At 36.1% G+C, this 27,044-nt stretch overlaps 6 protein-coding genes across 11 annotated transcripts; 1 reads left to right on the top strand and 5 right to left on the bottom strand.

Annotated features, from left to right (window-relative positions):
- Positions 1-1,203: 1,203 nt before the first annotated feature.
- On the bottom strand, positions 1,204-3,101 carry LOC111600588 (protein 5NUC-like). 2 transcript variants are annotated; one of them, XM_023316779.2, is made up of 5 exons: positions 2,797-3,101; positions 2,603-2,738; positions 2,261-2,517; positions 1,919-2,195; positions 1,204-1,508 (listed from the first exon to the last, which is right to left on the bottom strand). In XM_023316779.2, the coding sequence occupies exons 1-5, from the start codon at positions 2,994-2,996 to the stop codon at positions 1,233-1,235; spliced, it is 1,146 nt and encodes a 381-aa protein (XP_023172547.1). In that variant the 5' UTR covers positions 2,997-3,101; the 3' UTR covers positions 1,204-1,232. The 2 variants fall into 2 exon arrangements, with proteins under 2 accessions (XP_023172547.1, XP_030082034.1); XM_030226174.1 differs by having other exon boundaries at positions 1,204-1,476; positions 2,797-3,098.
- A 735-nt stretch (positions 3,102-3,836) lies between these two features.
- LOC111600539 (protein 5NUC-like) lies at positions 3,837-5,965 on the bottom strand. Its single transcript, XM_030226168.1, has 6 exons — positions 5,734-5,965; positions 5,528-5,678; positions 5,211-5,467; positions 4,862-5,138; positions 4,501-4,801; positions 3,837-4,447 (listed from the first exon to the last, which is right to left on the bottom strand). The coding sequence occupies exons 1-6, from the start codon at positions 5,955-5,957 to the stop codon at positions 3,867-3,869; spliced, it is 1,791 nt and encodes a 596-aa protein (XP_030082028.1). The 5' UTR covers positions 5,958-5,965; the 3' UTR covers positions 3,837-3,866.
- Positions 5,966-9,148: 3,183 nt separating this feature from the next.
- Positions 9,149-12,162, bottom strand: LOC111600535 (protein 5NUC-like). Its single transcript, XM_023316673.2, has 7 exons — positions 12,076-12,162; positions 11,139-11,374; positions 10,928-11,078; positions 10,607-10,863; positions 10,251-10,545; positions 9,892-10,189; positions 9,149-9,829 (listed from the first exon to the last, which is right to left on the bottom strand). Exons 2-7 carry the CDS (start codon positions 11,357-11,359, stop codon positions 9,270-9,272), a joined length of 1,782 nt encoding a protein of 593 aa, XP_023172441.2. The 5' UTR covers positions 11,360-11,374; positions 12,076-12,162; the 3' UTR covers positions 9,149-9,269.
- A 2,963-nt stretch (positions 12,163-15,125) lies between these two features.
- Positions 15,126-18,154, bottom strand: LOC111600550 (protein 5NUC-like). Of its 3 annotated transcripts, none has more exons than XM_023316695.2 (7): positions 17,991-18,154; positions 16,987-17,215; positions 16,779-16,929; positions 16,470-16,723; positions 16,123-16,417; positions 15,765-16,062; positions 15,126-15,706 (listed from the first exon to the last, which is right to left on the bottom strand). In XM_023316695.2, the coding sequence occupies exons 2-7, from the start codon at positions 17,205-17,207 to the stop codon at positions 15,222-15,224; spliced, it is 1,704 nt and encodes a 567-aa protein (XP_023172463.2). In that variant the 5' UTR covers positions 17,208-17,215; positions 17,991-18,154; the 3' UTR covers positions 15,126-15,221. The 3 variants fall into 3 exon arrangements, with proteins under 3 accessions (XP_023172463.2, XP_023172465.2, XP_023172464.2); XM_023316697.2 differs by having other exon boundaries at positions 18,065-18,151; XM_023316696.2 differs by lacking the exon at positions 17,991-18,154 and adding an exon at positions 17,281-17,357.
- A 1,413-nt stretch (positions 18,155-19,567) lies between these two features.
- Positions 19,568-20,086, top strand: LOC111600549. The gene has a single exon (XM_023316694.2). The coding sequence runs from the start codon at positions 19,568-19,570 to the stop codon at positions 20,084-20,086; it is 519 nt and encodes a 172-aa protein (XP_023172462.1).
- A 2,425-nt stretch (positions 20,087-22,511) lies between these two features.
- On the bottom strand, positions 22,512-26,995 carry LOC111600530 (KH domain-containing, RNA-binding, signal transduction-associated protein 2). Of its 3 annotated transcripts, none has more exons than XM_023316664.2 (9): positions 26,776-26,995; positions 25,787-26,181; positions 25,611-25,735; positions 24,799-25,286; positions 24,636-24,737; positions 24,332-24,567; positions 23,658-23,986; positions 23,182-23,576; positions 22,512-22,772 (listed from the first exon to the last, which is right to left on the bottom strand). In XM_023316664.2, the coding sequence occupies exons 2-7, from the start codon at positions 26,106-26,108 to the stop codon at positions 23,904-23,906; spliced, it is 1,356 nt and encodes a 451-aa protein (XP_023172432.2). In that variant the 5' UTR covers positions 26,109-26,181; positions 26,776-26,995; the 3' UTR covers positions 22,512-22,772; positions 23,182-23,576; positions 23,658-23,903. The 3 variants fall into 3 exon arrangements, with proteins under 3 accessions (XP_023172432.2, XP_023172434.2, XP_023172433.2); XM_023316666.2 differs by having other exon boundaries at positions 23,182-23,573; XM_023316665.2 differs by lacking the exon at positions 26,776-26,995 and adding an exon at positions 26,479-26,721.
- Between the last annotated feature and the right edge of the window lie 49 nt (positions 26,996-27,044).

Genomic DNA, 27,044 nt, shown 5'->3' with positions numbered 1-27,044 from the left:
TCTTATATACTACTTACTATATAATAATGTATGCTTTAATTGTATGACAAAAAAAAAAACAAAAACTCTTGATTAATAAAACGAATTTGGTAAATGTAAAAACGAAGGCTTTTAATTGACTCCATTAGGTGTTAATGAGGTGAAGTTAATAACTCGCACAGCCAATAAACATAAATTACTTGAGCAAAGTTAGGCGATGAATCAGAGAAGCTGTGCAAAAAAGTGCAAATCATTTTTCTTAATTTAAAGAGGATTAAAAGCGTAAAGATAGAAAATGAAGCTGAAGCCGAAGGTGAACAAATCGCGTTGGACTGTTGGCCCGTTGAAGGTGGACAGAAGACATTAAGCAGAAGGAGAAGATGTCTGCCAAAGGAACTTCGTCTGCAGTTTAGCTCTAAAACCAACTTCAACTGCTGCTCAAACACAGACTCGAGTTCGTTTGAGCTGACTGATGCGAAAGGCAGTTTTACACCTGCCCATATACACATAAACATATACACATCTAAATATATATATAGATGCATTTGTGTGCAGACTTGTGGTTCGTCAAATAACCTTGAAAAGTTTTGCTGGGTCCAACGAACGTATATTTAAAAAAAGAAGAAGTTTCTCTTTTGCTGAAACGGCAATCTCAGACACACAAAAAGGTAAACATTCCTCACGTACATCTTTGAACAGCAACAGCAACAACAATAACAGTAACAGGTAACAGGGATAATTGAGTGCGGAACTTAAGAATCGCGTTTCTGCTCTTCAGTTTTTATGGCCTGCACCCAAATGCTAAAGAAAAACATTTCCAAATATATAAAAACGGTATTATAAAGTTCTTGTCGTTAATGCAACGAAGTTCCAATTTATTTTCAGTTCGAGTTTGAGTTTGGTTTGGGTTTTGTGTCTTAAAATGCTTTTATTGTTTAGTCATTGAGAGTTTTGGTTAGGAGAATTCATCTTTTATGCTTCTGTTCATCTGTAGGTTGTAAGCGAAACAATAGAGCAAATAAAGTTTGCTTATATAGAATACTTTTATGAAAATCCTTATCTTATAAAAGCAGCTCTACACTAGATATTAGGTGTGACTCTCAATCACACATGCTGGGGGACACATGGATATTTCTGGCAGCTATAAATACGAACCTTTAGCTATGAAAATATTTAATATGTTTTTATTATACAACTTTATTCGACTGTTTTACATTTCTTATGTGGTACAACAGGGTATGAAAAAGCAGTTGCTAGGCATGTCGATCGTTGCATACTAAGAGAATTATTAACAGCAAGAAAACAGCAACGTGTATAATGTTAGCTATATAATCATAATCTGTAGAGTTTCTTGGGATCATTTCGGTTCTGGTTGCCGATTTCCTGTCTTCGGCCTCTTTCATATCCATAGAATCAACTCGCGATCTCTTTGATGCCAATATGCCCATAATATCGGCTTGTTGCGGAATCGATTTGTCCAACAATATGGGTTTACCACTGAAATTTATTAGATTCCCATAATCGTCAAACTACAAATGTGAATATATATTTCATAAAAATATATTAGATTGTGAATAGTGTAAAACTCAATGAAAGAATCAAATCGAATGGTTTATTCTAAGATTCATATAATATTTGTTTGTCTGTGATTAATACTACTACTCAGTAAAAAATACTACTAACGACTAGCTTTAAGAGGCTAATCTGTCCTAGCATACGTCTTATGATTTGCAATTTACCCATTACAATAACAGTCAATAAACATTTTTAATTTCCATTTAAGTCGATTAATATCGTTCTACTACTCTAAAGTTATTTAAATATGTCTCGGACGTTTGAAGTATTTGCTTATAGGACATCTTCAAGTATACAAAATTATAGAGTATGTTCCCAACACTTAATTTAGAGCTGCTCTGTAAGTCTTACTACGAAATCTTACCACTAAATTGATTACACCCATATATTTGGTAAACGCATAAGCTTGGAGAACTGGCACTTGATGACCATTTGGCTTGGTCACAATTGTGGGGTAGTTACCCTCTGGTTTCTCTATATCCGGTGGGCTGCCCGTGTATAGAAAAGTATGCGAATGGCCACCGATGACAACATCAACATCAGTGCAGCGCAATGCGATTATCTTATCCATTTCAAAGCCGGAATGGCCAAGAGCAATTATTATATTAACGCCTTGACTGCGTAGCTTCCTCGCCTCGATGCTGGCAGGATGTGTAGGATTATTAGATATTTAGTTCAATTAACAGATTATATATTTTTGCCATACTTTATGGAGGGTATCTCAGCGAAGTAGCCAATGGAATTGTAAGGCACGTAATATTTTGTATTTGGGGTTATATAACCAATAATGCCAATATTCTGTTTAAACTTCCTGATGATCGTTGAGCGAACCAAACTTCTAAAATTGTTCAGCTCTGGAGTCATACGCAAATTCAAATTACAGCAAACAATGGGAAAGTTTGCTCTCTTAAGGTAAGGTATAAATCCAGGCAGGTCCTCATCCAATTCGTGATTGCCAATCGACTTTATAGTATAATGGATCAATCATTGCAACGGGGCATACATATATCTGAGTTATAGATAATTCTTTGTCGATATTTAAGCTTACCACCGCATCGGGCTTTAGTAAATTCAAAAGCTCAGCTGCCAAATCTCCCCCAAAAACTCGATGCCAATTGGTGCCGGAGAAAGTATCGCCTGCATTAAGATAAATCGTTGAACCCTTGGCGCGGGCAGTAGTCACACTTAGTTAAGGTCAGTTATAAGTCAGTTCTTGGACTACCAAATTCCACATTATCTTACACTGTAGCTATCCTAGCGAATCCTCCAAAGCATAAGCCCCTCTCATCGTCACCTTGGGGACACTTCCCACAGCTGTTTGTAACTGGATCGTATCGGGCGTGCATATCATTGTTGTGTAGGAGTGTGAAACTAAAGCAATGGACATGTGTGGATAATAATGTCGACAGTATTACGATACACGGCACTGCTAAGCAATTCATGGAAGTAACTTAATATACGCGCTATTATTTTTTTGATATTAGATGTAAACATGATATTAGAGCTATTAATAAAATGTTGCTAAGTTTTCCAAATTTTAGAAAACACAATACAGTATGTTTGCAAGCGTATTTTAATATGAATGTATGTTTTAAGTTAAAGTCTATTCAGCTTGGTTATAAGCCTCCATTAAAGCTATGAGTGCTTATAGCCTTGCAGTAATTAGACAGACCAGAAATTTGTAATTGGGCTCGGCACTCGAACACACCAACCTCAGGTCGTTGTCGCAGCTATTGTTTGACAGCTAACTGTACAAATAATTGCTAAGTGCTAAGTTCAATGTATTGTTTACTAGCGGCTAAAATCATTTGAACCAGAAGCTGAAGCCCTTGAGTGAATACCAGAGCCGAATCCAATAACCCAGCTCCGAGTTGTGCTTAAGTGAGCTGCGGGCACCTTCAAGCAGCTTTTGATGCGTTGCTTTAGCGTCCCGAAGCTATATTCAAGGCAAAAACTTAGTTGATTCGAACCATACTGAATTAATTCTAAAATTCCGTACTTTTAAATAAATAATAATCATTATCCAAGACGAATTTTTAGGAGTTTGAATAGGCTACAACAATCGAATGCCTTACCTTATATATTGTTTCGGTTCTATACTATCTTGAAGACTGGCATCTCAGCTATTTAGTTGCTTTAATATATTTACATATTTTTCCGATTCTGATCAATATAAAAACATAAGCAAAATTTATAGTCACATAGTATATATTCTTCTTATCGATTGTTAAAAACACTAAATTGTGCAAAATGTGAAATGATTAAGAATTAGATCAAATTACTGCCAATAGTCAGGTACACATTGAGTAGAACTAATTAACGCTGCGATTTACGACAAGTGTAAATAGCATAAATGCGAAAGAACTCAAAAAACTTCTTGTAGAGCGAGTTCCCGACGATTTGCTCTCGCCGAAGCCTCTGAATTCGATGCGACCTTCGACATCGGGATAAACGGGATCCTGTTGATGCAGATATTGACGAACTGCTTCCACAAAAGTTTTCCTCATACGTGTGGTCACATTGATAGCTTGATCAATAAAAACGTATCCATCACCACCACCGAACAGAAATTGTGGCACAATCACGTTGTAGTGGGAGCTCTCATTCAGATTTCTGTAGGACGGCACTGGGCAGTCGGCGCATCGCACTTGCACAGATTCAACTCGATTACCCTCCGGCTTGTCTGGATTGTAGACCACATGTAAGCCGGAGACCTGAAGAAATGCTCCATCTGAATCCTTGAATCTTGATGCGGCTGAATGTTCCAAAGCATCCCTCAAGATCTTGCCACTAATTCGTGTGACATAGAGATCGTTTTCAAAGGGCAGCACGGTAAGCAGATCACTCTGGGTAATAACACCATCGGGCTTTCGTTCAATTGAACCACGTATACCTGAAAAAAAATGGTATACCCAAATTTCTTTTCAATCTACGACAAGTACTTACCGCCGGCTTGATGCAAGGCAATAGCTGCATCTGTCCAGTAATCGCCGCCCTGATCTTCCAATACTCTACTAAATATCATTGCATCGGTAATTAGATTTCCCATATTACACTCGACGGAACGACAATAGGCCCTACGGCCCTCCAGATACACCTTGGAATGCCCTACCACAGAATTTTCTAGTGCTGTAATATTCTCTCTGTACACGCTGAGCAGATCCAGCACGTCCTTCTCTTGCGGCACGCTAGCATCGAGTAGTATCGGCGAGCCATCAAATTCGATTAGATTTCCATCTTTATCGAACTGTTAATAAACCTCCTTTAGTATATAGTTTATTGGTTATCTGTTTTAGGTTCAACTTACCTTCACATGTAATTTGCCCAAGTACTTCGTGTAGGCGTAGGCCTGAAGGACAGGAACTTGTTTCCCACTCTTCTGTGTTATCATAGTCGGATAGGGACCGTCTATACTTTCGACACTTGGCTGTGGTCCATTGAACAAGAAAGTGTTCGTATGTCCGCCAATAACGATATCGACTTCGGGACAGTTCCTAGCTATTTCCTGATCCTTTTTATAGCCAGAGTGTCCCAAGGCAATAATAATTGTATACCCTTGAGCCTTAAGCTTAGCTGCCTCTGCGCTGAAAGTAATTATCATTATCATATATATCATTATTTAATTAGCTGACAATCAACCAAATCAGGCTACTCACTTGATAGAATCAATCTCTTCATAAAACTCAACATTGGTTTTTATTGACAGCAAACTCGTCTCTGGCGTGAGGTATCCAATCACAGCAACTTTTGTGCCATTTGCATCGAGTATAGTTGAATTGGCTAAATGCTTAGCTGCAGCCAATGCTGGTTCCCCTGTAAAGTTCAGATTGCTGGCCAACACTGGGAAACTGACGTCATTTAAAAATGGTATGAGACCCTCTGCCTTCTCGTCAAACTCGTGATTTCCCAAAGACTGAAATGAAAATATAATATATAAATAAATTATTTTACACACTTTAATAATGTTTTTTACTATGGCATCTGGTTTCAATTTGTTGAGAAAATCACTGGCGATTTTATGTTTAAAGACTGTAAACCACGCAGTTCCAGCATACGTATCACCGGCATTCAAATAAAATACTGGAGTTCCTCCATTCTTGGCCTCTGCACGATGTTTGCGAACTCTGTAACAAAGTACTATTATTTACCTGAGCGACAAATCTCTTTTATGCAATTTACTCATGGGCTACACGTGCAAAGCCACCGTAGCATTTATTGTTTTTGACATCCTCCGGAGGGCAGCTTTCACTGTTGACGTTCGTCTGCTCGAACCTCGCGTGCATATCATTATTGTGGAGTATTATAAACTCAGTTGATACCACGGGCTTCACTTCTATAGGATTTGCTTTTATGTGTTTGGCAAGTAACAAAAGAATTGCCAAAAGTTTCCATTGATCAGTCATTTTTAATCTGGATCCCAATAAAGTAAAAACGATAAGAATATGATATAAAAACAGACTAAAAAATATATTATAATGAATATCAACACTCTAACTCTCTTTCAGTGAGAACAGACAGACATTGCAATCTCTCGATATAATGAGAAAACAGGTCTCTAAGCTGTGCATTTCTCTCCTCTTATATATCTCTCGATAGATTGAAATCGCAATGGGCCTCTGACTTGTCACTCTATCTTTCACAGTCTTTCCTTCTCTCGTGTTCTCTATAAGTTATCAAAGATGTTTCAATAGTTTTGTTCTAGGTATACGGTTCACTCCCCTGTTTACGTTATTCAATGCATATATTTTTCATAAATTTTTCATGAGTTCGTGAGAAAAAAGCAATTAAAAAATAATAAGTTAGCTTTAGTTGACAATTTTATGGCTTTTGGAAAGATAAAATAGTGTATTTCATAGTATTTGATTTAAGCTTACTTATTAAAAAGTATTATTATCAAATTTGTTTATAAATTATATTAGGTCTTGCTATTAAATTAGTTCATGACTTTCAAAGGTTATCTTCACATTAATTTAAACTATCCTATAATTATATTTATGTACATTACACATCTTTATTATTTTAAAGGCTATTAAAAGTTACTTATCTTGTGTCGAAATAGTTGTGTCTTAATAGATCTATCTTTTATTTACAGACTCTGTAGACGACTTAATCAAAAATGATATTTGCTGATTATAAATGATTATTGTTGTTGAACAATGTAATGTTTATAGCTAATTGTCCACTGATAATTGGGATATATATGTTTGTATATGTCTCTCAATTTGCTACATTTATCTATTGAGTCAAGTTAATTGCTTCATATTACATAAAACATGGTATCTGAAGCCTGCTCGACAAGCCAAGCAAGACCTAAGCGATACTTTTTAATAAACAAGTTTTTGTTTTGAACAATATTATTTTTAGCCCAGTTAATTTGTTTATTTAACTAATTTATAAAACGTATTCAGCCTTTACCTATACGGCTTCCACTCTAGGGTGACGTTGTTATTTTGTGTAGATGTCAATGACACAAACATCGAAACTTCCCGCAGCTACTACGTAAAATATAGATATATATACAGATTTAAACATATCAATCATATTAAACCTTAGGAAACAAATAAACGTGGCATAAGTAATAGTGTTCCGTTTAAAGTGATCGGCTAGCAAAGACCTTCTGTTCCGTGACGAGCAGTAATTTATACCATAAATTCTCAATTTAAATGGGTTTTATGAAATTCAATCTGTATTAATCGAGTTGGTTAAAACTGTGCGTTTTAAAGTATAGTTGAATTTCACTAATAGATGAATAGTAACTATATAGTATTTGATGTTAAATGCAGATTGGGGGTTTTTAATTTTTTATATATAAATTTAAATATTTTTTTGTATTATAATGACGATAAATTAAAAATAATAATTTTCACTGTTGTTTAACACAATTACAACCTCATTTAAATCAGATGAATAATTCATTTAATTCATCAAAACATTAAAATAATTGTAAATAATAACTTAAAAATTTTAATTTTCATGCTTCACAATTGCCATGACATGGAAAACTCAGAACCGTTAACTCACTTACATGCAATTACTTTAAAAGCAACTGACTACTAAACGAAGGTATGGTATCTCTAAGATACGCTCAAAAAGTATGTGTATATACCCATACCAAAGAGCTGCTATAATAGCCAAATTGAAATCGATTATGAAAACTCTAAAGTGTAGGTTGCTTGGAAACAGGACCATAGCAAGCCAATCAACACTCGGACACATACCTTGCAAATGTAAACAAATGCTCCGTCACATTTGCGAAGATCACAAATGCAACTGGTTCGTGCTGCCAGCGATACAACTGTTGCCACCAACGTCCACAGTCGCACTGTCGTTCGAGCAGAATCAAACAGAGACACAGCAGTCTGCGCTCTTTGAGCTCGCAGCCGGTCTGGCACTTATAGAAATTTGTGACATATTTGCATTTCTAATTGCCAAGCAGAGCAACAATAGCGCAATATCTACGCAAAAGGCAGAGACCGGCGTGAGCTATGACCCCTGAAAGAAGAGAGATGGAAAGTGAGAGTGAGATTAAAAATTGAATATGCAATAATCAGTCGGAGTAAGCAAGATAATTTATGCTCTGTTTCAGTTGCCGTGCGATCGGCCGACCATTTGACGAAAATTGTAATGCACTTACATTTCTGCTTGCCAAGCGGGCCACGACAGCACACATCCACGTCAAAAAAAGAGCAGAGAACAATAAGAGAGCGTTCTGCACTGGCAAAGAAGGAAAGAGAGTAATGCAATGAGTGCGTGAGATTAAGAATGTAAAGTAAGAGTAAGTAAGAATGTAAAGTGAGGGAAAGTGTGACGGAGAGTGGGAATGGGAGCAAGGCAGGGAAAGGGAGTGTGAAAGGAAGCTGTAACATATCGGCGTGCTGACTGCCTTATCGCCTTATACAGACGCACATTATGTCTGTATTTGTACCTGCATCTCTTGTTGTATCTGTATCATTGGCGTTGGGGTAGTGTTGAAATTAAATTGAATAATGTTGCAATTCGCAAACGCATTGAATCGAAAATTGAAGTAAAGTGTCTGTGAAAAGGATTTAATTTTAGAGCACACATTCGCCAGACACACAAAAAACTGCAGCACATGTCTAGTTTATGCAGCGCATATCATGATAAACATACTCAATTTCTAGTTAAGGCATTTCAAGCAAGCAACGTGACAGCTGTTATGCGAATTACTTACAAATTAAAAATAATTCCTGACTATATTAAATTGATATTATAATCTAAAACTCTGATATAGAAATTATACCATATGGTTTATAAAGAAACATGTGGAATAGAATAACCTTAGTTCATTTCATTCTCAATTTAAATTTTATATACTTACGCAAAAATAACGATTAGAAATTGCAGAACTTTTGACGTGATAAGAAATTAAGTTATCTCACGATGAGATTGTGTTTATAAGTTATTATGACAATAAACTTCACGATGTGAACGCAATGTGTAAGCGTCTCGACACGCTATGCTCTAGTATTTACTCAAGCACAGAATGAATTAACGCATACTGCCACACGTGATGTTACAAATAGAAGAGAAACGTAGGATTTTCGATGACAAGATAAAGCATGATATATTGCTCTAGAGATCTATGAAGGCATTAAGATATTTATTGTACATTCATCATCTAATAAATTCAAACTTATGTAGTTTAACAAGTGGGACAGTGCTTCTTTTCAGATATATTTACAGTCAGTTACAAACTAGTTAAAGAATCGTGTGATCAAGGAAGACAATAGTATCAAGGTCACCGAGCCAATGATGCTACCAGCAGCATCCTTGGGTCCAATGATAACAATGCGTCCCTCGTTTTCGGGATAAACATAATGACGCGCCTCCAAGTAATCACCAAATGCAAATTGATCGTTTTTCTGCAACAGCTCATTATAGGGTTCATTTTCTTCAGTGAGAACATAGCCATCGCCGCCGTTCAGTAAAAACTCCGATACGATGATATTATAGTGGGCAGATATATTCAGATTACTGTAGCTAGGCACATTGCACTGGGCGCAACGCACTAAGGCGGAGACCACACGATGCCCATCCTCATTATCGTAGTTGTACTGCACTCGTAAGCCAGCAAACTGAAGAAAGCCTCCGTTCGAGTCCAGGTTTCGCAAATGCGCCGATCGCTCTAGGGCTGTGTGCAATGTTTTGCCAGTAATACGCGTCAAATAGAGTGCGTTCTCGAAGGGAAGCGTTGTCAGGATGTCGCTGCCAGTAATCGAACCAATTGAATTTTTCTCAATCGAAGCGCGAATTCCTACAAAACCAAAACTTCATATGTCTCATGACTATTCCATAATTGAATACTAGCAAACTTACCGCCTCCTTGGAGCAGAGCTATCGGCGCATCAGTCCAGTAGTCATCGCCCTTGTACTCTAGCACTCGAGCATGAACCATGGAGTCTGCAATCAGATTGCCTAGATTACACTCCCTTAGGCGGCATACATTTCCGCCCTCAAGGTTGACTTTGGTGTAGCCCACAATTTTATTTTCCAATCGTGTGATATTTGGACGATAGACTTCAAGCAATTCTAACAGTTCTGGATCCTGCGTAACTGATGCATTCAACAGAATTGGCGATCCGTCGAACTCAATTAAATTTCCCTCGGCATCGAACTAGCGGACGAGTGGAAATGTAATTAAATATCACCTATTTATGAGCTAAGGCTCAACTCACCTGCACATGGATCTTTCCCAAGTATTTCGTGTAAGCAAAAGCCTGAACCACAGGCACCTTTTTGCCGCTTTTCTGAACCACTGTGGTGGGATAGGGTCCTCGAACAGCTTCAGCATTGGTGTCGTCCTTGTCAGCAACAGGTTGATTAGCATCCAAAAAGGTGTGCGAATGACCACCAATGACTATATCAACGTCGGGGCACTCTTTGGCAATCTCCTGATCCTTCTGGTAACCAGAGTGACCCAAAGCAATGATAATCTTAATGCCTTCAGCCTTTAGCTTCTCTGCTTCAGCACTGGAAATAGATCCGTTTGTCTTGATTGATCATAATTATCATAAGATTCAATCATATTTACTTGATTGATACGATCTCCTCTGCATATTCCACATTGTTTTGGTATGAAAGGTTCTTGGTATCTGGAGTCAGATAGCCAATAACACCAATCTTAACTCCGTTGCTCTCCAGTATCGTGGAATTGGCCAGTTTCTTAGTGGCCGCCAAATCGGGCTCCTTCGACAAGTCCAAATTGCAAGCCAAGACGGGAAATTGCACAGCATTGAGGAACGGTATCAGACCTTTTACGTTCTTATCAAACTCATGATTTCCCAGCGACTATAAAATAAAAAACAAAATAATAAATTTAACAAATTAAATTTATAATCCAAATAGCACTTACAATGGCATCCGGCTGTAGCATGTTTAGAAAGGCGCTGGTAATATTGTCCTTAAAGACTGAGAACCAGGCTGTGCCGGTGTAGGTGTCACCTGCATTTAAATACAATACAGGTGTGCCGCCCTTCTTAGCCTCGTCTCGATATTTGCGAACTCTGAAAAAATTTGGTTTTCAAATCAATCATCAGCGCGTCGACTTGAGTCGCGTTACTCACTCGCTGGCAACACGTGCAAATCCGCCGTAACACTTATCCGTATTGGCATCCTCCTGAGTGCACGTGCCTCCGTTCTTGTTCGTCTGCTCAAATCTTGCGTGCATGTCATTATTGTGCAGTATAATGAGCTCTGTGGCTACGCTGGCCTTCGGTTCAATGGGATTGGCATAAGTGTGGCTCAACAGCAAAATACATGCCACAATAATCGACTGATAAGCCATACTCGACCTGAAGAGCTATATATATATATATAAGTATATAAGTTGTATGGTATCAAGTTTTCTTTGCAATTTGATCTGGGATTTTAATTGCAAATGTCAGCGAATTGTTAGCCTTATCAGTGCTTTGATAATTTCATCAAAATAATCAATATATTTATTATTATTAATATCTAACCGAAATTAAACGTCATATTGAATTGACGAACGATTTATAAAGGGCTTATCGAAAACAAAAAAAAAAAGAGAACAGAAATTATCAAAGCAAATCAATTTGTAGACTTATTAAAGCTTCTAAATCTAATCAGAGGGTATATCAAGCCAACACACATGAACAATTCGAATGAAATACGTGGAACGACGAAACACAAGTTTTCTTTCATCAAAATTGATTTATGACCTTTTTTTAAATACAAATGCTAATTAGTGTTACGTATAGCAAATAGTTAGGCATATAATATGAGCCAAGCATTATGGTTATGAATATTAATACATATAAGTACCTAATAATTAGCAGCTAATTCTGCGTGGGCTAAAAGACATGACTCTATGCTGGAGGCAAGATACTGCAAATGCTTCACTCGCTCACTCTCTCTCTCTCTCTCCCTCTCTTTCTCTCACTCACACAGTAATACAATTGACATTTGCACGATATCATCTGGCACAGGTAATTGCTCTTAAATTGCTTTTACAGATCACTCAAGCCCGTTGCTACTTACATGCTCTTCTCGCACAATCCGCCAACAAACTGGCCCGAAATCGTGTGGAACAGCGGCTATAACCGAAACACTTGAACTGCGGAGCGAACGATTACGATACGAACAGCGCGTGGTTGTGTGTTGTTTTGTTGTATTTTTTCCTGTTTGTTTTTTTTTTTTGTGTTTTGGCTCTGTTTCAGGTAGTGGCAATGATTTTGAATTGTATTTCGTTTTTGCTCATTAGATACGAGCACTACGACTCTAATAGTTATTGCTCTTTGTGATTATCTCTTGAATTTTGTTTGTTTTTTTTTTTTTTTGTTGCTTTTGACAAACAGATAGAGCGCTTATCACCTGCCGAATCTGTATACCAGCTAGTGTCAATTCCTTTAGGTAGCTGATAAAAAAGAATCGAGTTCACAATTTGCAGAATATTATAAATATATATATTACATAAATATATATTTATATAGTCATTGCATGTTTTATATAGAAAATACAGTTATTACACAAGTATAAAAGCTACATGTCACTTATCCAAACAGCTGCTTCAACAGAACGTGATGTTCCCACGCAAACATCAACAACAATCCAAATATACATTCATACTTTTTTCGTGTATTTGTTTTAGCTACTGTAACTTTAGCAAGCACTCAAATATTTATATATATATAGGCTATATATAAACACTCTCATAGCTCATATGTCAGTGTCAATATAAACGACCAAAAAAACGGCCTCTTTGTGAACTTGCAGAATTTGCCAATATTAAAAAAAAATAGAAACAAACAAACAGATCTTTAGAGCAGACATTACACAGACCAAACGAATTTAGTAACCAGGAATTTACTATAGTTTACCCAAGATTTTTGACTGCTATCTAACGAATATGTGGATTTATAACGTCCGTCTTTTATTTTGTTTTTTCTTTAAAATTAAAAGATATTGGTTTATCTACAACTAGCATGTCCACCCTTCAAAATCATTTTTAAAATTTTTCAAAAGTCGATATTTATCCCTGATATTAGCTAAGGAACTTATTGATCAGTTGCCATAGACCACCTCTCGCTCGCCTGACATATAAATATTTTTAAAAATTGTAAATGGAATATTAGAGGAAAGACCTAGTAAATATAGATACTTTCGCTCTTTCTAAAAAAAATAGAACATATTAAATAATAATACTCAGCACATAAAAACTTTTTAAAAATTATAGATATTATTATTTTTGCTTACTAAATTAAATTTTGTTGCCAAGTGTTATGATTGATTCCAAAAACTTCTTCAGCTATCAATATTTGATTCGTGATGTGGCGACAAAGCAATATGTTTGTTCTCTCAATTGTAAATCATCAGAAAATAAGCAACATGTCTCACATTATCATTCATATTTATAATATATAAAGTATGCTGGCATTGTACATATGTACGTCGTTAGGCCACATATATAGATTCTGACTTTGACACTTGCCACAAAATATTTATTAGTCTCTGTTCCAAATAAATAATTCTGTTCTTAAGATCTTAAAACGACTGACTACCGACGCCTGACGACTGATGACTGACAACTTACGCACAGTAATTTCCAAATACTCTTTGTTTAGAATGCTCTTATGCAGTCGAGTCGCGATAATTCGTTCCCTTCTAAGTCGAAACTCTCAATAATTCGTAAAACCTGCTGTTCCCTTGAAAAACCCATAAGCTCGTAAAAATGTCACGCAGTTAATCGTTAATTCGCAAACATTATTTTACCTCTTATAAATTATAATTTTCTTGCAATTCGAAATCCAAACGAAATTTGTTATCAGACAGTTAGTTAAGGCGCGCTTATGTCGCTCTACATGCTCAATTTTGTGGATCTCAATAGTTGCGATTTTTGGTTTCCAAGTGTTAAATTGATCTGTACCAATATCAAATAAACGCTTGGTTCTATACCTTATGAATCGCTTAAAACGGAACATAAATTCAGTCACTGATAATGGAACAAAAGGAATTGAAGTGGCGAAACAATTTGAAACAGCTCTATCAACATTCACACGATACGCGAGGAACAAGCTGAATAAATATGGAATATGTTATTATGAATATAAATATTATGAATATATTATGGATCAAGCTGCTTGTTAAATTTACTGAGAAGCACTTTCATGACTCTGTTTGGCAGGTCTCAGATGACTTCTCGATTACACGTACAATTTTAATTAAATTTCAATAGAGAATTTGGGGGAGACACTAAACTTACTTTCAGATAAATCAACACATTGAGGTCTTGAAACTACAGCAGCTCAAATGTACCCAAGCAAATAACTTTGGCAATTTTATTTGACTTTTTTTTTTTGTATTTTGGACCCACGGACAAATCTGGCTAAGCCAAGTCGACGTAGTTGGCCGTACTGATCATAAATATATAATATGAACATATTTAAGTGTATATTACCATTATATAATAATAAAGTATAAAGTAAATAATAATAAATCTTTACACAGAAAACATATACATATGAAAAACTAACTTTTAAAAGGCAAATGGTTTTAATTTAGCACAGATTTTTATTAAACACAGCTGAAAGTTTTCTATTTTCTTTAACTCCAAAGCAAAGTTTGACACTTCCGGGTGTATTTTAAGCAGTCACTAGTAAATTTGCCTGAAACTCACACGATTTTTTCCAAAATATGTATTTATTCGTGAATTTAAGATTATGCTGAAAGTCGATCGCGCTTAACCCCAACGTTCTCACTTGTTTGAGTTTGATCCAACATGGAAATGACAACATTAATATTAATAACTTTGTATCTTATCTTCATACAAGGCGTGTATTATTCGAAGAATCTCGATAGCCTATTTAATTTATAAAATACTCAACTCAACAATAATCATTGGGCAATCGAAAAGCTCATCTAATTCACTTCGGACACATCGAGCAAAAAGTGCTAAAATATTTAATTATCGCTTTATTCGTAATCAATCGAAGAAGTAAAAGTGCACAAGAATATATTTATTTATTTTGACATAATGAAAAATATATAATATACGAAAATATAATTATAATCTCAAATTAGCCATCAAATATATTCAATGAATTTGGTAAATATGCTCATAATTAGTTTATTAGAAGTGGAAATGAGTATTTGAATACTAAATATTTAAGGAAGTTAACGCGATTAATTTATGATTTTGTTATAACTATGCGACCCTCTACGCCAGTGTAAACTAAATTGTTTCCCTCTAGATACTGTTGTAGAGCACCTTTATCATCCTTCCCCAGTAGTTCAGTGAAAGGATTGTTCGCTTCAATGAGAGTAAATCCATCGCCGCCATTCATGAGAAACTCGGGCACCACAACGTTGTAGTAAGCCGATTCATTGAGTTTACTGTAGGAAGGAACTTTGCATTCGGCACAGAGCACTAAAACGGATGTTACTTGATGTCCCTCAGCCATATCGTAGTTGTACTCCACTCGCAGGCCAGATAGCTGCTGAAAGCCGCCGTTGGAGTCTTTGTTACGAACAGACGCTGAGTGCTCCAAGGCATTGAGCAGGGTCTTTCCGCTAAGGCGCGTTACAAACAGTCGATTCTCAAAGGGAATCGTTTCAGCCATGTCTCGAAAAGTTATAGCTCCATCAGCCTTCTTGTTGATAGAGGTGCGTATGCCTTAAACATGTAGGAATAATTAAATCGTGCATCTATCATTAGTTAATGTACGACATACCACCACCCGAAATCAAAGCAATAGCTGCATCAGTCCAATATTCGCCGCCCTTATTTTCCAGCATGCGAGAATACACCATTGAGTCTGCCACCAGATTACCCAGATTGCATTCTCTCAGTCGACACATATTGCCGCCCTCCAAAAGTACCCTGGTGTGGCCTATAACTTGCTCGCCTTTAGCCGTTATATTTGGACGAAACACGTCCAGTAAATCCAGCATATCCTGCTCCTGTGCAACTGAAGCATTCAAAAGAATTGGCGAGCCAGCAAATTGAACTAAGTTTCCATCCGCATCGAACTGCGATTGAAGAGCGGTTTTATTTATGTAATTCAAATAAAAGGTAAGGTAAGGTATTACCTGCACATGTAACTTGCCCAAATACTTCGAATTGGTGAATACCTGAACCACAGGTACTTTTTTGCCACTTGGCTGAACCACTGTGGTGGGATAGGGTCCTCGCACAGCCTCAGGATTGGTGTCGTCCTTGTCAGCGATGGGTTTATTGGCGTCCAAATAGGTGTGCGAATGGCCACCAATGACTATATCGACATCGGGACATTCTCTGGCAATCTCCTGATCCTTTTGATAACCAGAGTGGCCCAGAGCAATGATTATCTTAATTCCTTGATCCTTTAACTTTGTTGCCTCAGCACTGAAAATGAGTTAATGAAAATAACTAAAAGAAAAAACTTCTAAAAACTTACTTGATGGATGTGATTTCTTCACGAAACTCCACTTTGTTGATGTAGTCCTCCTTGGTTTTTGGTGTTAGATAACCAATAATGCCAATTTTAGTCCCATTGACCTCTAGAATTGTCGAGTTGCTCAATTTATTGGTGGCAACCAGTTCGGGTTCCTTTGAGTAGTCCAAGTTCGACACGACAACAGGAAAGTCAACAGCATTAAGAAACGAGACTAGGCCCTCGATATTGTCATCGAATTCATGATTTCCTAGGCACTAAGCAAGGCAATTGTTATCATAAAAAGATCGTTATTATAGTGACCCATCCTACCATCACATCCGGGTGAAGTTTGTTGAGAAAGGCGCTAGCGATTTGATTCTTGAAGACTGTGAACCAAACAGTTCCGCTGAAGGTGTCGCCTGCATTTAAGTATAGCACGGGAGTACCCCCATTATTGGCCTCCTCGCGATATTTTCGGACTCTGAATAAATTTATTGATATGTAAATATATAGATTTTGCAAAATGACTCAAACTTACTCATGTGCTACCCTTGCAAAGCCACCAAAGCATTTATTCATACTGGCATCATCCTGATTGCATACAGAACCATATTTATTCGTCTGCTCAAATCTTGCGTGCATATCATTATTGTGTAGTATAATAAATTCGGTAATTTGATTGGCTGAGCTTTTAATGGAATTAGCGCGAATCAATTGACCAAATATCATTAAAAATACTGGGATAAACATTAGCCTCATTTTTGCAACTGAAATTAAAAATCGAAATATTAAGCAGAATGTAATCTTCTATATAATTCTTTCTATATAATGCCTTAGTTCGCTGAAAAGCACGTCCAAAGCAGGAGAATGTGATTCGGCAAAAGGTAGTGTCTAACACTGTTAGGGCAATCAAGGTAATAGAACATTGTTACGACTTGTTTACAGGTGTTTTCTCTCGTTGATACAAATAAGGTTGTGGGTAATTTAAGCCCTTTTACGAGTATTGTTTAAGTTTACATCTCATTTACAACTAAACCAGTTCACAAATGATAAAAATTAGATAAGAAATTATTTCATGAGAAATTGCAATTTAATTAATTTAAATATGTATATAAAACCTGCCTGTTTTTTATTCAATAAGCCGTTTTATACGAGTTTATTATGTTTACTCAACAGATTATCACATTCAAAAATTGAGAGCGCTCTAATCGAAAATGAACAGCTAACACATACCCAGTTACAAGCTGTTCTCAATTAATATATATATTTGCCATTGGATGGGACAGGAAGAAGCATAATCCACATAATATAAATAACTATTTTTCATCTTTATAATTTTATATAATCCTGTTCAAGGTATACATATTTAATATATATAAATATATATACATATAAAGATATAATACATATATATATATACAAAATCACAATGCCCTGTCTCTCTCTCTCTCTCTCACATTTCCAAGATACAAAGTATAGCAAAAAACAAAATAATAATATCAGCTTTAGGTTTTTCGCGTTATCTCAGCTAAATAAAAGTACCTTATCAACTATATGTACGTCTAATCCAAGTTTAATGAGTATTTTAAGATATCCACACGAATTGTTGGAATTACATTTATTGAAAAAGCCCCTTGAAATTTAAATGGATCTGAAATCGAGCTGTTTAGATGCACTCGTCACACAATCTGTTAGCAAACTGAACTCAAATCGTTAAAAACAGCTTTTAAAATTAAAATCAGTTTTCACTCTCTCGCTAAACAGGTCCCCCGGCTATAGATTCTCTCTATTTGTTGCAAAGAGCACGATCTGATAATGTCAATTACTTAATATACGGAAACTTAAGTCTAATTCACAATATTTTAAGAACAATATAAGAATCTTTAAATTAAAATTTAAATAGGAAAACCATTTTTATTTAGATATTCCACATGATTTAAATAGTTTCATTGTAATCCACAAATATATATAATTAAAATTATTAAAAATATACTATAAGATATGGACTGACAACGAAGAACATCAGCCTTTGTTGCATAGTGTAATTAAATTAAAATATATAAAAAACATATATTCCTTTTCTCTCTGTAGTATACTATATGTATGTACCATCTCCCTATATTAGACTATCAAATCAATCATAAGTTTAAGAAGAAGCAATTCTAATAAAAAATATTTTTATTTTGACTGTATATGTTTTTGCCATTTTAATGTTGTTTGCTATAAAATACACTGAGAAAAATGTATATTATTTTATTTTATTTGAAACACTAATTTTTCTTAAATTATTATTTTTTAATTAAACTACAAAAGCTTAAAGCTGATCAATAGACTGCTTTAGAACAATAGACTTTCTAAATAAAAAAAATTAACAAATATATATATTTAATATTGTTACAAATTATTATTTTTATCAGCTTCATGAAATATAAAATGTTTAGTAATGCCTAAGAGTGGAATAACAGTTTAAATATTATGTGAAACTAGATTTTCAGTGTATTTATAGGGTGTGCACTTATCATTACAATGACAGGTCAAAGCGTAGTCTGTAGCCATCGAAATCGAATCGAAGAGATGGCTGTGAAGCGTGCCAGCTGCAAATGCTTGGCCCGGCTAGCAGCGACACTCAAATACGCTACACTATGCATCGCTGCTAGGGCGCAGGGGAAGCGAAAGCGAGGATAGCCGACACATAGGAACGGCCACGAGACAACGGAATAACTGGGCGAGGGTGAGCGGGACGAGGACAAGATAGCAGGCCGCTGCAGTTAGAGAGCAGATTGTCAGGGGTTGCTTTCGATTGCAGCGCACATATCCTGCCTATATCCTGTTGCCTTCCCGCTTCAGCTGCCGGCAGCGGCCGACAAATTTAAACAGCTGCAACAATTTTTCGGTTGCCTTTAATTTCCAGCCTGGGCACATCCCCTAATGCCCGTCTGTCTCTTATGGCTGGTTGGGGTTGCTTTCAGGATCGCGCTCCCTGCAACAGCTTGGCTGGGGTGCATTCGATGTTCGATGTTCAGTTGTTGTGATCGCCAGGTGAACGAAGGTTGTACCGCGGAGCAAAACCAACTACAGGATATATTCGGGACACGACCAAAACTGAAGAAGATTCTCCTATGTCCGGAAAATTGATTATGAAACGAAAACGTGCAGATCAGCTTAGATCGCAGCAAGCTGACCAGCAGCAACAGCAGGATGTGGACACTGAGTCAACTGGCGAAAAGCGCCATCGCTTAGAATTGGATTCCAGATCGAATACACCGCCAGTGGAGCAGTCCCATAGTCCAGCCATCCATGTTGGCGATGCGCCCAATAGCATTTTGCTGGAGGCACTGCAAAAGATCATGGAGCTGCAATCAGAGCTGGATTCATTTGAACAGGACTTGGATGAGCGGGAGGCTGATGCGTTTGATAGCGACGAGGAGGTGCAAGCGGATGCCGAGGTAGCAGCCATAGCTCCAGCTCAAGCCATAGTCCCAGATCGACGAAGTGAAGCCGAGGCATTGGGCTTTGCCATGTGTGCACGCGAAACGTTGCTCTTTCTGCAAAGCGAGGGTATCTCCACGGAATCAGTACTGTACAAGGCGCTGCTCGGAAAGCTAGTAAGCCAGAGCGATGGGCTATTACATGCTTAAACCAAATGAGCACTAACAAATCCCAATTTGGGACATTCTAGTCAATTTACTGCAATTATATTGTACGTAAAACGAAAATTGCAGGAGACGGAACTTCTAACACAATATATTGAGTTTCAATATATAATAAAAATTTTAGTTATAAGTCAATTTACTCTAGTCAGTTATTGTGCAGCAATATAAAAACTAATTTAAGATTATTGAATAAATTATAAAAAATAAACATACACTTTATATAAAAAATGATTTGTGGCTTCAGTTCGCTTTCAGTTGCGATTTAAAAATAATTGGATAATAATTAATATTTATCCGAACGGAACTCACTATGGATATTTATCTCTTATGGTGTGTGTCTTCGCTAAATGGTGGCATAGCCTGCAGCTTATAGCAGTGCAAGAAGTTCAAAAAATTGTCATTGGCAAAACACCAAAATATATTAAATATATTTTGATTTATTTGAAATAAATAAATACACAAAAAGATTTTCAGCATACATTTTAAATATTTTTATTATTATTTTCATTATTTAATTTTACATGAAATAATTAATGAGAATAACTCAATATTTGTTTCTCTTTATTGTTTAATTGTTTTAGGGCGGGGAAGTTTTTTGTTTAGTATTGAATATTATTGTTTGTATTGTAAATTGTATTTTAACTTGTTGCCATTCAATTTAAATATTATATTTATATATATATATACATATAAATATATATATAATTTAAGTTCAGTATTAAGGTTTTTGGGAACCGATTTTAAGTATGTTTTGTTTATTATTTGTATAATAATAACAATAATTACTTGAAATAAATGTATGTATCTTCTTCTTTATTACTGATATTGTTTTACAAACTAGATTTTAATTGTTTTTAACAATTTAACGTTCACATGGTTATAAGTAAATATTTTTCTTATTTATTTTCATTTTTTTGGACAAGATATTCAATTATCTGATTTTGTTATGAATACAGTTCACTAACAAAAGGTTAGAGTTTTTTTATGTTTTTATATATTTAATCATATATCAATTAGCTCAGCTTATAAGTCATACAAAATAATAATTAGAATAATAGAAAATCAAATTAAGGGGAATTCGTAAGTATTGATGAATTGCGTAGTTTGACTTCGTCGTTCAAACTGGAAGATTGTGTTTCAGACAACAATATTGCTCCATTGATTACATTTTGGCACAAACTGTCATTCATTCTCTAACTTTTTCCAAATCTATTTTAATTTTGGCATGTTCTATATATTTCTGATTGGGAAATATCTTTGCTTTTCATCACACAATTTTCAGGCAATTTGCAATAAATTAGTTTACTAGAGCTTACTAAAGTAGAAAATACAATTGGGAATTATGTTTTGAGCTTTTTCGACTTCGCGCACATCAAGTTATGTAAATTCAATGAGTATTATTTCTCTTTTAAATTAGTTTTTTTTTTTTTTGTTTCAATAAAGTAATCATTTGCAGCATTATCCACATATGGGCTTCGTCTCACAATTTCTGAATAATATAAATACGTATTGTATATTAAGTTATCGAGTATTTATACATATTAATATTTCATAAATATAATTTTAGCTTTACTGTTATTTTTATTTTGTCAATCGTTTGTTCTTTTAGTTTAGTTTAGTTCGAATGTAAATATTCAATTCTGTATTTGTATATATAGTTATATTTAATTTATTTTAAGTGTGCCCAGTTATATAGTTTTAAGTAATTAATCTCATAGATTTCCAGCCCTACTGCACTTTAATCACACATACATATATATAAATATATATTTGTATGCCCGATCTTCAGCGTAGAAATGTTAACAAGTAAAATAATGATAATAATGTAGGATTATTGTAATAATTCATTTGTAATAACCGTTAATTTATATAGATATTCGAATTGATTTGCTATTTTATAACTGAATTTAGCTTTCAGGAAATGCATTTTCTATTCTGAAGATCGAGCAGAATATACATGGATATACATATATGTACGTACGCATTCGAGAAACGTTTACATTTTGTTGTTTAAGCAGATTTATAATAAATATATGTATATATATTAGTATTATTTGTATTATATATGTAAGTCAAAGTATCATAGCCAGCTTTAAGCTGTGCTTATCTAATTATTTAACGGTTATATCTCTTGATAATTTGTTATTTATGCACGCACTTTTAATACGAATATCTTAAAGATGTTTTGCTCTTCGTGTAAATATAGATTAAAAAACCGGACAATATATCCTTGGCATAAATTGTCTGTCGTCCATCGTCCATCAGCCAACACAAGGTTAAAATATCAATTTGTAGATCCAGCTGTATTATCATCCAACGATTTCCTTGCACTCAAAAAAATATATATATGTATATATATATATATATTATTTATATATTAATTTGTTAATGTATATATTGTATATGTTTGTATTTAGTATATACACGTATGTATATATAAGTATGTATATATCTTAAGGTTTTCGTTTGTAAATATTCTTTCCATTTAGTGTACAAAGTATTTGTGATGTTGCTCTCGATTTGTTGCTGTTGATGTTTGTTGTTTTCGTTTTTGTTCTGTTATTGTTTAGTTGTATTTTGTTATTGTATCTGTTTAGTTTTGTATGTGGTTTAGAGAAACTGCACTGGCAAGAACGGAATCTCACGAATATGAAGCGAAGGAATGGAAGGGCTGTAAGAGAATGCAAGTATTAAGAGTATTTAGAGAAATGTCAATTGTGTTTGTATTGTGTGTTAAGTCAGCAGCGGCTATTTGCGAATGCAAATAAATAGTTTATCGTGGCAATAAATATTTCTATGTAATTAAGTATATATTCATATATATCTACATATATATATATATATATATATATATATATATATATATATGCACTGGATATGTATATTGCAACCAGCAGGCATTATTATGAACTCTGTCTACGTATTTACATATCAGATAGTGGCCGTGACATGCGTTTTGGTTGTGCAAGGAATAATGAAGGAATACTGTACTGGACTGAACATGGGATGGTTGTAATATCCATTTGATTAATTGTGCTCTAAACTGTTTTTTAGTTTGTTTTTTTTTTTATGTTTAATACCTTACTAATAGCATACTGGACGCAGTTAAAGTTGTGTTGTTTTGGGTATGTTGCATATTGTTCTTGTTTTTGCTGCCTAATGTGTGAATGTGGTTGCTGTTGTTGTTGTTTTGGCTGTTATTGTTGTTGTGGTTGTTGCTGTGGATGGTGCGTTTGCTGGCAACTGCAGCAGTCATTTGGCCATACATCGCATTCGCTTGGGAACATATTGGATCTGCCTTCATTTTCTTATCGTTCACATTGTTTTTGTAACTCCTATTCAAGTGATTGTTGTTGTTGTTGTAACTGTTGTGCGGTGGGTAATTTTGTTGTGAATGTTGTTGCTGTTGTTCATGTTGCACTGTCAACGATTGTTGTGGAGTATGTTGTTGTGTCTGTTGTTGCTGCTTCTGCTTCTGTATCATAAAATACTCATTATTATTATCAGAGTATATCAAGTCAAAGTTATTGCAATATGGGTCATCTCTTGTTGTTACCTGGAGGCAGCCGCTGTTGTTGTTATTTTTATTGTTGTGCTGCTTATGGTTGTTGGTGCACTCCATTTTTTCAAAGCTGCTGTTGCGTTTGTTGTTGTTGTGGTTGCTGTTGCTGTTGCTGCTGCTGCTGCTGGTAACGAATCGGGCTTTAATGGTCAGATTATGGGTTTTCGGTATAGGACTTGTCGCACTCCTTGTGCCTCTCACACCATCTCCATTGCTGGCATTTCTCGAACCCAGCAAATTTCACCTGTTAACGTGACTGCGGTTGTGATTCGAATTTATACCTGTTGCATTGTTTGGATTTGAAGGCGCCACAGAGCCGCTAGCTGCAAAGTATACAAAATGATTATATTACAATTTTCATCACATTGTACGATCACTGTTAATAACTAATTTGTTATGTAAGGCTGGCAAACTGAGGTTGTCCGCGTAGGCAATAATTCATTCAATTACTAGCTGGTAACGTACACATATTCGGACTCTCGTTGTTAGATTCTCAAACTACTTAAAAAACTTATAACTTTATAATAATTTATCCAGAGAACAAACTCAAAAGCAATAGTTAATTTGCAGTTGACTGATGAAAAGTGGAATTATAGCTTTCGAATAGCATAGTGCTGTCTTCTGTTACAATAGATCGTATTTCTCCCCTTTAATCTCATCTTATGTACCTGCATATCCGGGTGAATGCTGGTAGTAGTCTCGTCGAGAGTAATCCGTTTCATAATCTTGAGTCTCGTAGTGACCACCACGTGCTCCGCCACTTACGCCGCTGATGTTGCCAACACCACCCAAAATGTTGTTGGGCGGCCCGTGGGGCCCGTGACCGTGACCACCGTGCGATGCATAGCTGTAGGCGTCGTAGGACTGATGTGGATCATAGGAAATGCCGTCCTCATAGCCGCGTCTACAATTTACCCAGGCAAATCAGAATGGTAAGTAATTGGGGATTAAAATTATCAATTTCAAGCTCACCCATAAGTTTCATCCATTGCTGTTCTGGCTTTTTCAAGTATAGACATGACCTTCTGCTTGGGAGCTAAAACATTTTTGCTAAACGACGATTGCTGCGAGCTTCTGTATATTGAAATAAATTTCAATTAGGTTAAGCCCTTAACTGCATATCAACAACGTTTACCTGTAATTGTGATGAGATGAATTTTTGGCCATACCGACGCCACCTGCACCGCCACTACTGGAATTAACCGGACCCTGACCCCCCATGGCATTAGCACCAACGTTGGCGTTCTGCATGTGACCCATCTTTTTGTAGCTACTTTTAGAATTGGAGTCGTTATCATTTAGGCTAGTGCTGTCCATCAGCTCCCGCAGTTGCTCCTGCCGTATAATATCGTTGCTGTCCGGTATCAGATATTTGCGCAACTCAGCCATGGCATACGCGATGCGCGCATATGCCTCTGCGGGTGGCGCTATTGTTGATATCTCCACGTGCAGGTCGCTATTCAGGTGTGCATACTTGGGATCCTTAGAGCTGCGCAATTCCTCTTCCTTAGCACGATCTCTCATCGAATTGCGACCAAGCACCGTCATCTTGCACAGCGTTTCCTCCTGCAGGCGACGCAGCGAGTTACCCTTTGGACCGAGCAGCTTGCCCACAAAGTTGAACTATAATGACAGAAATTGAATTAGTTCGTGCTTGAAGCTGCCAAAGGTTCAATTCGCAACTATCTGACTAGACTTAAAATGTATTTAAAATATTTAAATACATTAAGCTATACTTGTTAGAAAAGTTGTGAAAATATCTCACACATTTAGGTAACTGATTAAAGAGGATCAAGCAGCTTGACAGCTTTTAATTGGATAACATCAATGACAATTCTGAAGCCAATTGGAATAGATCTAGTAGTGGCTAAAATAGTTGACTCTCGCATATGCTGTATGACAAATATCTAGCTGTATAATTTATAAGAGGTATCTCTTGTAAATCACCTTGGGATGCTCGCGTATGGGAACCAACACGCGCTGCGATATGCGCAGCGGCTTCTCTCGATATATGTCAGCGTATTTTTGTTCCCGCGACGGAATGCGTCCAGTTGTCTGCACCTTTTCAATCTCTACAAGAAACAAAATTTAATTATTTACAAAAAACTGGCAGACACGCTTACCACCCTCCAACAGCTTCTCGGCAATGGGAAACTTTCGATCCATGCGATTCTTCTCGGCCATGCAATCGCGTATGTATTCGCTGGCCTTTTCGTTCAACTGCACATTGCTACTGCCCTCGGGGCCGCCATGATCACGATCGCGATCGCGATGATCGTGGACGCTGCTATCGCCATTATGGGCACCGGCGCCGCCGCCACTGCTTATGCTCTTACGAGGTTTTCCACCAACACCGCCGCCTCCTCCTCCTCCGCCAACATACTCATTGCTGTCGTCCTCGTTGTATGCGGAATAGTCGCCGTTGCTATCGTACTTTTCGGTCATGCTTATGGGTCAATCAGGTGGCAACAATCAGCGTTCGATTTGACTAATGGATATTCAATGACCCTCACGGCAGCTACAATGATCAATCAATTAATTATTAAATGTAAGTACACATCCAAATACGTATGTATATGGATATATACATGCATTTATATATATATATATATATATATATATATATATATATATATATATATATATATATATATATATATATATATATATATATATATATATATATATTTATATTTCAACCCTTTGACAAAGTCTCATTTAAATCAGTTTTCATAAGCGCATTCAAATTCAAATGCAGCTACTTCTCGTCCCCACCAACCCGCTAATATATGTATATATATATACAAAAACATACACACACGCATACAGCAAAGCAAAAACAACCACCGTGCGAAATTCAAAGTCAATTTGTTGCCGAAAGCCAGTAGAGACCGGTAAAAACGCACATTAAAACATTTTTATTTCAATTGCTGCTTTGGTTGTACACGATTTCTTATCTTTGTCAGCTTGTTGGCCACTTTTTGCCACTCTTTGGCTCGTTCGTCCGTCCGTCCGTCCGTACGACCGTCCGTTTGTCGTCTTCGTTGTCTGTCCTCTTGCTGCACTTTCACTTTTCAGTGGGACGCAGTTGTTTCCACCTACGTACACATACATTTATTGCATTTTCTTGAGATTGTCGCCAAATCGGTTAAGATCCTTCAGTTCCACAGTTTTTCTATAGTGTTTCACTTTATAGCTTATAAGCATTCAGTTTTTGCCTATTTTAAATCAGTTTTTTTAAACGTTTTTGCACGGAATATGTTTTTTTTATGCAATGGCTGGCAATAAAGTTTTGGTTTTCGCGAGGGCTGCAGATTTGCGAAAAACAATGCACAACGAATGAGAGCTGCAGCCAAGTTAGCTTTAATTCGAAATACGAAA

Source organism: Drosophila hydei, unplaced genomic scaffold (assembly GCF_003285905.1).
Source record: "Drosophila hydei strain 15085-1641.00,03,60 unplaced genomic scaffold, DhydRS2 tig00000060-arrow-pilon, whole genome shotgun sequence".
In the NCBI taxonomy this organism is placed as follows: domain Eukaryota; kingdom Metazoa; phylum Arthropoda; class Insecta; order Diptera; family Drosophilidae; genus Drosophila; species Drosophila hydei.
This window is presented reverse-complemented; position numbering and strand designations above follow the sequence as displayed.

What these genes read in the sequence shown, in the direction of transcription:
- LOC111600588 (XM_023316779.2), bottom strand. Translation starts at nt 2,996, where the DNA reads ATGAATTGCTTAGCAGTGCCGTGTATCGTAATACTGTCGACATTATTA. An exon ending in TACTAAAGCCCGATGCGGTG is followed by an intron (nt 2,518 to 2,602) that starts GTAAGCTTAAAT and finishes TATACTATAAAG; the next exon opens with TCGATTGGCAATCACGAATT. An exon ending in GCTGAGATACCCTCCATAAA is followed by an intron (nt 2,196 to 2,260) that starts GTATGGCAAAAA and finishes ACATCCTGCCAG; the next exon opens with CATCGAGGCGAGGAAGCTAC.
- LOC111600539 (XM_030226168.1), bottom strand. Translation starts at nt 5,957, where the DNA reads ATGACTGATCAATGGAAACTTTTGGCAATTCTTTTGTTACTTGCCAAA. An exon ending in TTTGCACGTGTAGCCCATGA is followed by an intron (nt 5,679 to 5,733) that starts GTAAATTGCATA and finishes ACTTTGTTACAG; the next exon opens with AGTTCGCAAACATCGTGCAG. An exon ending in AATTGAAACCAGATGCCATA is followed by an intron (nt 5,468 to 5,527) that starts GTAAAAAACATT and finishes TTTTCATTTCAG; the next exon opens with TCTTTGGGAAATCACGAGTT.
- LOC111600535 (XM_023316673.2), bottom strand. Translation starts at nt 11,359, where the DNA reads ATGGCTTATCAGTCGATTATTGTGGCATGTATTTTGCTGTTGAGCCAC. An exon ending in TTTGCACGTGTTGCCAGCGA is followed by an intron (nt 11,079 to 11,138) that starts GTGAGTAACGCG and finishes AAATTTTTTCAG; the next exon opens with AGTTCGCAAATATCGAGACG. An exon ending in TGCTACAGCCGGATGCCATT is followed by an intron (nt 10,864 to 10,927) that starts GTAAGTGCTATT and finishes TTTATTTTATAG; the next exon opens with TCGCTGGGAAATCATGAGTT.
- LOC111600550 (XM_023316695.2), bottom strand. Translation starts at nt 17,207, where the DNA reads ATGAGGCTAATGTTTATCCCAGTATTTTTAATGATATTTGGTCAATTG. An exon ending in GAAGAAATCACATCCATCAA is followed by an intron (nt 16,418 to 16,469) that starts GTAAGTTTTTAG and finishes ACTCATTTTCAG; the next exon opens with TGCTGAGGCAACAAAGTTAA. An exon ending in TGGGCAAGTTACATGTGCAG is followed by an intron (nt 16,063 to 16,122) that starts GTAATACCTTAC and finishes CTTCAATCGCAG; the next exon opens with TTCGATGCGGATGGAAACTT.
- LOC111600549 (XM_023316694.2), top strand. Translation starts at nt 19,568, where the DNA reads ATGTCCGGAAAATTGATTATGAAACGAAAACGTGCAGATCAGCTTAGA.
- LOC111600530 (XM_023316664.2), bottom strand. Translation starts at nt 26,108, where the DNA reads ATGACCGAAAAGTACGATAGCAACGGCGACTATTCCGCATACAACGAG. An exon ending in CCATACGCGAGCATCCCAAG is followed by an intron (nt 25,287 to 25,610) that starts GTGATTTACAAG and finishes CTGTCATTATAG; the next exon opens with TTCAACTTTGTGGGCAAGCT. An exon ending in GCATTCACCCGGATATGCAG is followed by an intron (nt 23,987 to 24,331) that starts GTACATAAGATG and finishes TATACTTTGCAG; the next exon opens with CTAGCGGCTCTGTGGCGCCT.